Genomic DNA, 10,980 nt, shown 5'->3' on the forward strand with positions numbered 1-10,980 from the left:
AATTTCACAATCCAGGTAGATTACTGCCTGTATATAATGCTGGAACACAGAAGTTGAGCACAGAATAGCAGCTAACTTTGACTCACTTCGCTACACTCACCTTGGAATACGTACAACATGAAGGCAGCACCCGTATGCCTGTTCCTAATGCTGACACTGATATCCTTCTTCTGTGAGTATGTCTTTCCTGACGGAGACCTAACCCCTGACACCAGCTGTCCCCTTACAATGACTGACCCAGAGAGCCCTAGGATAACAATATGTGAGAAGTGGGTGTGCTTGCTGCTCAGAATGACAGCTTTAAAAAGAAATATATTTATTTTCCTGGATCTGCCAAGAGAAATCATGCAATATCAGGGCTTGAAGAGACTTTAGGGGACAGAACTGAGATTATAAGGGCTTGAAGGGAATCTTAGAACATACAATTTGGAAGGAGGAAGGATCATGCATTATAAAATGTTGGCACTGGAAGAAATCATTAAAAATGTACTTTTAGAGATGAAATGGAATTTGGAGGTTAATATCAGAGCTAGAAACACATTTAGTAGACGGAATCCAATCTGTTAGAAATGGAACAGATTGTAGAACATAGAATTTTAAACTTGAAAGGGTCTTCAGAGTTTACTTAAAAAATTCCCTTCATTTTAAAGAGACAGAAAATGAAGAATGTTTAAAGTAGAGGAAATCACTTCCTTCCATTATATTATGTTGAATTTCTTGTCACATTAGAGGAAAGAGTTTCCTAAGACTAAGAGAGCAAGAGGAGGAATCTTGGTGGATAATTCAAGATACCATGTTGCTTAATACTTTTGCCTTTTTTATTTCTATTCCAGATGTAGAGTCAGTCTCAGAAGAAAAAGTAAGTCTTTTCTCTCTCAACACCAAACCCTTTTGATATTGCATTCCTATCTTGTAATGACATTGCATTTCACATAAAGGTGACCCAAATTTAAATTATTTTTAAAGAAAACGAGCACAAAATTTAGTAGATATAGAGGCTTATTCCCAAATGACATTCTGAGTCAACCTTCAATGGACTTTTCTCCAAATGTAAATTTTAAAGTCATGCCCTGGATAAACAGAAACCAAGTTCACAATGGCCAGAAAGAAGTCAAGAGTATATCCAGATAGGATAGGCAAAGCTCAAGGTCATAAATCAGAAAGCATTGTAGATCAGCACCTATGCTGTAATGTATAGATGGTGAAGTTTTTCAGAATCACAAGATTTGTTAAGATACTGTCAATATGGCTATACAACCAAGATAAGAGAAGCAGGACTGGCACCCTGGATTTCCTGCCCCCAAAGCTGATTATCTATATGCTGCCATGCTGTCTCTTACCCTGTTATTCTATATGGTCAATAAATGTCTGTTGAATAGAATAGATTCCTGAAGATCAAAGCTCCTCACCCCTCCATGCTTATGAAATACAAATTGAGGGTTGGGGGAGAGGAAATTGGCTTCATGGGATTGTGTATAAATTGTAGGCATGATTTTCATGGTATCTCCTGACCATTTTCCTTTTTAGACCCACAGACCTAAGCATCTCTAGGTTTTTAGAAACTTGACTGTGCAAAAATCCTATGGCCCAAGAAGGAGATAATGTTTATTACTGATTTTTCAGGTTGACTGCAAAGGTTATAAAAAACTGTCACCAGGAGAGTCCCGACCATGTACTCTGGAGCTTAGACCAATATGTGGCTCTGATGGGAAAACATATCCCAATAAATGTACTTTCTGTGATGCTGTCAAGTAAGTACAGGCATGAATTGGAAGGGAAGAAAGTTAATAGGGACGGGGTTGAGGGTGGGACAGAATTAGTAGTTATCACAACGGAGACATATTCTTGAATGATATGAGGCCAGGGAGTGAGAAATCATTGTTCCTTACCCTTAAAGCTTACTCCAACCAGAAGATTGAGGTAGAACTAGCAGTTCTCCTAACCAGATGATTCACACTCTTCTCTGACACATTTACTCCCTCAATTACCCTTCCCTTCCTCTAAATTTACTGGTATACCCACTTTATAGATAAGGAAACTGAGGCTTAAAAACTTAGTAAAAAGAAGTATATAAAGCTATAACAGTAGTGAGGAACAAAGTCAAGATTTGAATCCAGCGCTCCTTCCATGACGCTATGTAACCTATATCAATAGAGCAGACCATGGACAAGTTCCTTCAACACTTTGTGCTTCTATTTCCATGGGAATAGAATTACCTAGATGTTTCCATATATAAAAGTAGTTGGACAGTATAATCAGTATATTCCTTCCAGAGTCAACAATCATGTTAACAATTCCTTTCAGAGACAGCAATCAATGATTTTATAAATTTATGAACTAATTATGAAATCTTTAAATTTATGAACATACCTTTGAAAAAGTCACTTAAATTTTAATGTTAATTTTTCATCTATAAGATTTGGGGGTGGGAACAGCGATGGACCCTGTCAGCTCTGACATGCTACATCTCTAACCTTTCTCCTTAAAGGCATCTGCAGTTATTCATACATCCTCTCCTTCTGATTCATGATTCATACAATTCATCAGTTCAAATGCTAATCAGAGGAACATACATGATTATGTGACATAAAGCATATATACATATATATGTTTGTGTCATATTTTCATCTCTGTTCATCATATTTCCTTAAAGTGATTTATGTCTCATTTTAGACAAGTGCCTCTGACTTTAGACTTTAATATGTTTCTAAACTTCCACCAAAGCACTCCTGTTATGCCTCATTGTGGCATGGAGATAGCTCTGGATTCTCAAAGGTTATCTCAGGTGTATGCATGTTTGTTATGAGGTGACAGACTTTTTGTCTATCATCAGGAGACCTGTCTACCTAATTTTAAAAAGGTTCATTACCAGAAGGTTGTCTGTAAGGTGATGAATTGTCTTTGGTCACAACAATTCTTCAAGATGGGGAAGAGTTGAAATCTGAAAAAATTCCAGAAATTTGAAGTATTGGCTTCTATGACTTCTAGTAAAAACAAGGTGGAGTGAAGTAAAGACTGAAGAACAACCATCAACCATGGCTGATTTAATAGAAATAGAATGTGACTTCAGACGGCTGATGGTAAAGCGTGTCTACTGTCTTATCACAGAGTGCTGGTGTGCTATTAGTGCAAATTGAGACATATTTTAAGATGTAGCCAGTGTATTGAGGATTTTGTTGTGGTTTTTTCTTTGTTTTCTATACTAATTTATTATGAGGGATGGTTCTTTTGCTAGAGAGAGGGTTGAGTAGTGGAGAGACATTGAATAATTGCAATGATAGTTTTTAAGAGCATAATTAAATATTTTAAAGACAGAAACAGTAAGTTTTATGAAGAAGTTTAGAGAACAACAGCAACATAGTATCACATAAATATGGAATCTCAGTGTGAGAAGGGATACAAGAAACCACCTAATCCTGCTTTTACACAATACATGAATCTGCTCTGCAACATCACGTCTAAATGGTCATCTCACTTGTATTTAAACACTGCCTTTGACAAGGAGCTCATAACTTCCCCAAACAGACTTTCTCCATTGTTCCCTCCTCTGCAGAAAAGAGGAAGGTAGACTTATCTGAAGTTTGAAATCAGAAAACAGACTTGTGTATTAGTGATCCTCAACTTTCTTTTCTCATTCCACAGGCAGAGTGATGACAAAATCAAATTTTCACATGAGGGGAAGTGTTGAATGAGAGAATCAATATGAAATGTCCTCTGGTGCTTTTCATAACTACTAGACGTTGATGCACAAGACATCTCTTATTTCCAGAAGATTCTCCTTCAGAATGCTGGTTCTTGAGCTTTGCTTAGAGTATTTCTTGTTGAATAAAGGAAACGTCACTAAAATTTTTGTCTGAATTCTCTTAATTTGTGAGATAAACAGGGAACCTAAGTAATAATAAGATGTTAAATGTCATAACAGGATTGGAATCAGAAATATTGCACCTACAGAAGACTTGATATTGTGGGGAAAAGGCAGAACATGTTCACTGACTTCACGATTATCAAGGAATTAGGTGTTTGATTTTTTTTTTCTGTTTAGCCATAAAGGACAAGGCTAAGAAAAACTGAGGTGGGGGTGCTTTTTTCAGAGAGGATATTTCTGTTATTTCAGGGATTGTTTGCCACTTTTATGAGATTCACTAAGATTTTTAAGCTCCCCACTTCTCAAGAAGGTTTTACTAAAAAGTAAATACTTCAGAATGGAGGGATGAGGAGCTTGGATCTTCAGGAAACTAGTCAATTCAACAGACATTTATTGACCATATAGAATAACAGGGTAAGAGACAGCATGGCAGAATATAGATAATCAGCTTTGGGGCAGGAAATCCAGGGTGCAAGTCCTGCTTCTCTTATCTTGGTTGTATAGCCATATTGACAAGTATCTTAACGAATCTTGTGATTCTGAAAAACTTCAACATCTATACTTCATTGCTTTCTGATTTATGACCTTGAGTTTTGTAGCAGCAAGCACCCCAGCGTCCTCAGGGTTTGCTGCCAATACAGGTTCTTGGATCTGCTTTGATAAAGGAAAGCAACTCAAAATGGGTTAACAAGCTTACTTTCATCAGTCAAATGTGTATCGTTTACCTAGTTCAGGGGAAAGAGGTCAGCACTCCGAACTTCAGAATATACAGACAGAATTATCAAGACAGGAACAGATCAAGTAGACAGATTTCAAACTGTCCAATCATTACATCCATACCCAATCAACATCTTGGTTTCAACATCTGGGTTTTTCAAAGCCGAGGGGGGGCTCTCAACAACGGCTTCCCATAATCCAGATCAAATCACAGAACACTTCTCAAAGTGAGTCCCCCCTCGGCTTTGAAAAACCCAGATGTTGGGTATCTAGAAAATGAGTGAATTCCATGAATCTGTCCAGCTCTGAAATGCTTTATCTCTAACCTATCTCCTAAAAGATATCCATATTTGTTCAGATATCCTCTCCTCCAAAACCATCACAGTAACAAGTCCCTATCATTCATTCTATTCATCAGTTCAAATGCTAAACAGAGAAACACACATGTATGCGTGACATGAAGTGTATATATACTGATTTGTTTCTGTCTCATATTTTTTTCTGTTTAACATATTTCTTTCAAGAGATTTATATCTTAGTCTAGTAACTCTGACTTTAAACCTCAAATGTCTCTATATCTCCACTAAAGAAATCCTCTGATGCCTCATTGTGGCAAGGAGGTTGCCTCGGATCCTGAGAGGCTGTCTCAGGTATGTACAAGTTTCTGACCTGATCTTACCAATACAGAAAGTCTTCCAGATTGAGTAAAGTGACAGATTGTCTGTCATTGGAAGACCTACCTACCTAATTTCAAAAAGAATTGTCACCAAAAGTTATCTAACAGGTGATGAATTTTCTCTGGTCAGTGCAATGCATCAAGACTGACTACAAAGACTTTGAGGAATAGTGACCTAATTCAGTAGACAAAGTTCCTAAATAGACAAAATTAAAATAATAAATTAATTAATAAATAAAATAACACATAATAAATAAAATAATAATTTTCAAGTATTAGTTTCTGTAAAAACAAGGTGGAATGGAGCAAAGATCTGATGTTAACTGACTGATAAGCAGCCATCAGTTATGGCCCTCTTAATGGAAATATGATGCAACCTCAGAAAACTGATGGTAAAGTATGTCTGTTGTCTCTCTATAAAGCTGTGGTGGGCTATCAGTGTGACATGAGAAAAAGTTGTGTGTATGTGTTTTAAATGTGTTATATATTATATATAAATATATATGCCCAAACAAATTAACACATTGGTTATGTCTTAAATATATATTTATTCAATAAACATATATTTATCCATATATATATACATATATTTAAAATATAAGCAATGTGTTGATTTGTTTGGGTTTTTTCCCCTGAATTTATTTCTTCCTAGGGGTGATGTTATGGCTAGTGAAAGACAAGGAGGAGTGGCAATGAAGTTTTTTTAATTGCATAAATTAAACATTTAAATTAACATTAAAACAGAAGTCAGTGACTTTTCTGCAGATGTTTAGAGAATGAAAGCAACACAATATTACCTAAAAATGGAATCCTAGTGTGAGAAGGGATATCAGAGATCACCTAACCCTGCTTTCACTCAGTGCATGAACCTGCTCTGCAACATCGCCACCAAGTGGTCATCTTACTTCTGTTTAAACACTGCCTGTGTCAGAGCTCACCAACTGCCCAAGCAGCCTATTCTATTGTTCCCTCAAGTGCAGAAAAGAGGAAGCTGGACTAGGCAATATCTAAGGTTATTTCTATATTATAAGGCTCTACACCCAGAAAATGAACTTGTGGCCCATGAATGCCTCACTTTTTTTCTCATTCCTCATGTAGAGTGATGACAAAATTAAATTTTCACATATGTAGAAAGTGCTGAATTAGAGTATCAGTTTTGAAATGTCCTCCAGTGCTTGACATTCCTGATAGAAGTCAATGCACAAGACATCTCTTATTTCCAGAAAATTCATCTTCAGAATGTTGGATCATCAACCTTGCTTGTACTGTTTCTTGTGGAATAAAGGAAATGTCTCTGAAATTTGTCTGAATTCTGTGATTAGGAAAAGTAAACAGGGAAGCTAAGAAATAGAAACCTTCAAATGTCTTTTGAGATTTTAAAACTTTTCAAGACTTTGTAAGTCATATGCAATGCTCCAGGAGAATATTAAACTCTATCCATTGAGAATCAGACAACTTGGCAAAGAATACGAGAGGCATTTGTGGGAGGAGAAGAAGTACCTTGCAGAAAGAAAGAGATCAGAAATTGCAAAGGATTCAAGGAGTCTCTGACCATTTGATTAAAGAACACACACACACACACACACACACACACACACACATATACACATACACATACACACATTTAGATTTATTTTAAAGGTTGCCCAAGCAGTATCACAATACAAATTCTGACTCCAAATTAAATGCTCAACTGAACTCTTTCCAACTCTGCTATGCAGGTGAACAGATTGTTTCTTCCTTAGCAGACAGAATCTGAAGTTTTCCACAGAACTGCAAGGCCTCAGGGCATCTTACTGAACATTTCAAGGGCCTGGCCTAATTCTTAGTTGAGTAAGGGAAATTAGTTCCTTTTCTCTTTTCAGAATTACCCAACACTGCCCCCAACTGGCATGCCTAGCCAGTCAGGCTGGACTAATGGGCTAATGGGCTGCATGAGAAGAAAAATTAAAAAATTCTCACATCTCTTGATTTTGTAATTTACAACTTTGCTCTCTGACATATTTTTTCCCTGAGATGAATATGGCTGTAGAAGGAGATCCAGTGATAACTGGAAAGCAGTTTGACAGAAACTAGGTATAAACCAACATCTCATAACATATACCAAGATAAGGCCAAAATGGCACATCATTTCAACATAAAGGGTGAAATAACTAAATTAGGGGAGCATGAAAATTTTTGTCTGTCAGATCTATGGATAAGGGAAGAATTTTTGACCAAACATGTTATAGAGAGTTGTATGGAATATAAAATGGATAACTTTGGTTACATTAAATTTTAAAAGGTTTTACGCAACCAAGTTTAGAAGGAAGTGAGAAAATGGCAGGAAATTTTTACAGCAAATTTCTTTAGTAAAGGCCTAATTTCTCAAACATACAGAGAACTGGGTAGAATTTGTAAGAGTGTGAGTCATTCCCTAATTGATTAATTATCAAAAGATATGAACAGGCAGTTTCAGAAGAAGAAATTAAAGCTACCTAGAGACATGTGGAAAAAATGCTCTAAATCACTATTGATTAGAGAAATGCAAATTAAAATGACTCTGAGATACCACCTCACACCTATCAGATTGGCTAATATGATAAAAGAGGATAAATGTTGGAGGGGATGTGGAAAAAAAGGGACACTAATGAACTGTTAGTAAAGTTGTGAACTGATCCAACCATTCTGTAGAGCAATTTGGAACTATGATCAAAGGGTTATAAAACCTTGCATACCCTTTGTGCCAGTTAGGTCTATACACTAAAGAGATTTTTTTTAAAAAAGGAAAAGTACCTATATTTACAAAAATATTTATAACAGCTCTTCTTAGGGCAGCAAAGTACTGGAAAGTAAGGCAGTGCTCATCAGGGAATGGTTGAATAAGTTGTAGCATATGATTGTGCTTTAAGAAACATTGAGCAGGAGGCTTCCAGAAAAACCTGGAAAGACTAAAAGGAAATGATGCAAAGTGAAATGAGAAGCACCAGGCGAATATTGTACAGAGTGGAAGCAATGTTGTAAGGAAGGATGATCAATCATAAAAGCCTTATCTACTCTGATCCGGACATTGATCCAAGATAATTCCAAAAACGCATGATGAAAATTGCTATCCTCTGCCAGAGAAAGAACTGGTGAACTGAATTTAGATTAAAGCAGTTTTTTTGCTTCATATTTCTTTGGGTTATTTTTATTTCTGTTTTCTCTTATAACATGGCTAAGATGGAAACACATTTTGCATGATCTCCCATATTTAATCAAAATCAAGTTGTTTTCTCAAGGAGAGGGAAAGAGCAGAAAGGAGGAAGCCAATTTGAAACTCAAATTTTTAAAAAAATGAATGTTTATTAAAAATTTACACGTAATTAAGAAAAATAAAAATAAAATTCAAACAAAAATGTTGTTGAAATACTTTCCAAAAAAAGAAGAAAGAAACCCAGCCAGCTATTTTCTAATTCAGTTTCACTGGAATGATCAGTAGGTTTGGTGTTAGACTACTGAACAGATCTCCTATACTCTCTGTTCCAGTGTCATTGAAGTTGAGTGGCTGGAAAAAAGTCAAGATGATTATCAAAAGACCAGGATGCAGTGGATAATTTTGGCATCTTCAATGTCTGACCAAGCTCCAAGCACTCCACAGCACCAGCTCCAGAAACCTTCATGGCCAACGGCGGAAGTCTTTATATGCCTGGGGTAGACATCTCCCTAACTCACAGATGGATCTGATGCCTAGCAATTATCCTCAACCTCATTTAGCCCTTCTGTCCAGATGGTTTTACTGGTATGTGTGGTCACTGCACATGACTTAACTACAAACCAAGTCATTGGAGTGAAGAGGCAGAGGAGGGCACACTGCCTCAAAGAATAAAGGAAAGGTCCCTTGTAAGAGGAGGCATTTGAGTTGAGCCCTGAAGGGAGTGAAGAGTTCTGGGAGGGAGGTGAAGTGGATGAGCCTTCCAGGCCTGGAGGACAGACAGCCTGTGAATCCAAAGCCAGCACTCCTTTCACTTATTATAACAATTAATAGAACACAAGGCACTTTGCATGGAGCATCTCATTCAGTCACCGTCACAGCCCTGTGAAAGAGCGCCAACTCATTACATCCTTTGGTTCTGAACAGGGAAGGGCAGGGCTGTGACCATAGACAAAGAGCAATGAAAGGGTAGAGCCAGCGCTGAAACCCAGGTCTTCTGACTCCCAACCCAGTGTTCCTTCCACTGTAACACAGACACCTGACCCTGTCCCTGGACAGCTCCATTTTCATCCCGATCTGCTGACAGCCTAGTAAGCCTGCAAGGTTCTGCTCATGGCATACTAGAACTGAAGGGACCTCAGCTATAAGAGTCTATCACCCTCAGATTATTTATGAAGAAACCGAGGCCTAGAGAACTCATGAACTTGTCTCAAATCATATTACACTTCAGTATTAGAGATAAGATTTGAATCTAGGCCTTTTGATTACTGGTTCAGTGCCCTTCCCAGTCCATGGAACCTAAAGAAAGAGGGAAAGAACCCATTTATATGACTATCTATAATAGTACACTTTGTGATTGTCAACAACTGAAAACAAATGAGCTGTCCATCAAATGGGGAAATGTTTGAACAAAATGTAATACATGAATGTAAAAAAATTTTATTGCATCCCAAGAAAGAAAGAATATGATATATTCAGAGAAATTTAGGAAGAATGATATAAACTGATCCAGATTAAAGGGAGCAGAAACAGGAGAACAATTATGCACTGACCATGTTAATATGAGGGGAAATAACTCTAAAAATCCTCAGAACTTCACCAAAGTTGTGACTATAATAATTTCAAAGGACTAATGATGAAATAGACCTTCTACCTCTTAGCTGAGAGGAAATGGACAAGAAGTAAAGAAATAACTTGTATTTTCAGATAGGGTCAATGTAGTAATTTGCTTTGTATACTTAATAGATCTGTTAGAAGTTGGTTGGTTGCTGTCCTTCATAGACAAGACCAAAATGACATCACTATGTTGGAGTCAAGGTGTTTACTGCATTCACCCAGCACAGCACTTTCTCTGATCTAGGCTCACCAGTCTGGGTGGCCCTTTGCCAGTGTCTCCCATGTCACACAAATGAATCCCAAGTTCTTCAGAGAGACCTTGAGCGTGTCCTCATATTGTTTCTTCTGATCTACATGTGAGCATTTGCCTTATCTTAGTTCTCCATAAAATAGTCTTTTAGGCAACATATATTTGGCATTTGAACAACATGGCCAGTCCATCAGAGTTGTGCTCTCAGAGGAAGAGTTTGAATGATTGACAATTTAGCTAAAGAAAGGAGCTCTGTGTCTGGTACCTTATCTTGACAGGTGATCTTCAGAATCTTCCTATGACAATTCAAATGGAAGCAGTTCAGTTTCCTGACATGGCCCTGGTAGACTGTCCAGGTTTCACAGACATACAACAATGAGGTCACTACAATTGCTCTGTAGACCTTCAGTTTGTTAGGCAGTCTAATACCTCTTCTCTCCCACACTTTCCTTCACAGCCTGACAATACATGAGTCAACCTCAACATCTGTGTATACATCCCTGGAAAGTATCCTGAGAGAGAAAGTGACTTACCCAGGGCCAAAAAGTAAATAAGTGGCAGATCCACTGGTCCACCCTTTGAGGGAGAAGTTATTGAGAACTCACACAAATAATATGAACTGGCAGTGCTGAATTTCACATAACTAGTTATGTGATTACTTAGCTCTGAAAGTATTTTACTAT

At 37.3% G+C, this 10,980-nt stretch overlaps 1 protein-coding gene across 1 annotated transcript; it reads left to right on the forward strand.

Annotated features, from left to right (window-relative positions):
- Positions 1 to 26: 26 nt before the first annotated feature.
- On the forward strand, positions 27 to 3,846 carry LOC138172497 (ovomucoid-like). Its single transcript, XM_069102269.1, has 4 exons — positions 27 to 172; positions 834 to 859; positions 1,624 to 1,751; positions 3,643 to 3,846. Exons 1-4 carry the CDS (start codon positions 118 to 120, stop codon positions 3,686 to 3,688), a joined length of 255 nt encoding a protein of 84 aa, XP_068958370.1. The 5' UTR covers positions 27 to 117; the 3' UTR covers positions 3,689 to 3,846.
- The last annotated feature ends 7,134 nt before the right edge of the window (positions 3,847 to 10,980 follow it).

This window comes from Petaurus breviceps, unplaced genomic scaffold, assembly GCF_028583685.1.
Source record: "Petaurus breviceps papuanus isolate PSGF00001 unplaced genomic scaffold, PetGlider_PUasm1.0 551, whole genome shotgun sequence".
In the NCBI taxonomy this organism is placed as follows: Eukaryota; Metazoa; Chordata; class Mammalia; order Diprotodontia; family Petauridae; genus Petaurus; species Petaurus breviceps.

Coding starts and splice junctions, on each gene's coding strand:
- LOC138172497 (XM_069102269.1), top strand. CDS start 118: ATGAAGGCAGCACCCGTATGCCTGTTCCTAATGCTGACACTGATATCC. Junction 860..1,623: donor AGTCAGTCTCAGAAGAAAAA/GTAAGTCTTTTC, acceptor CTGATTTTTCAG/GTTGACTGCAAAGGTTATAA. Junction 1,752..3,642: donor ACTTTCTGTGATGCTGTCAA/GTAAGTACAGGC, acceptor CTCATTCCACAG/GCAGAGTGATGACAAAATCA.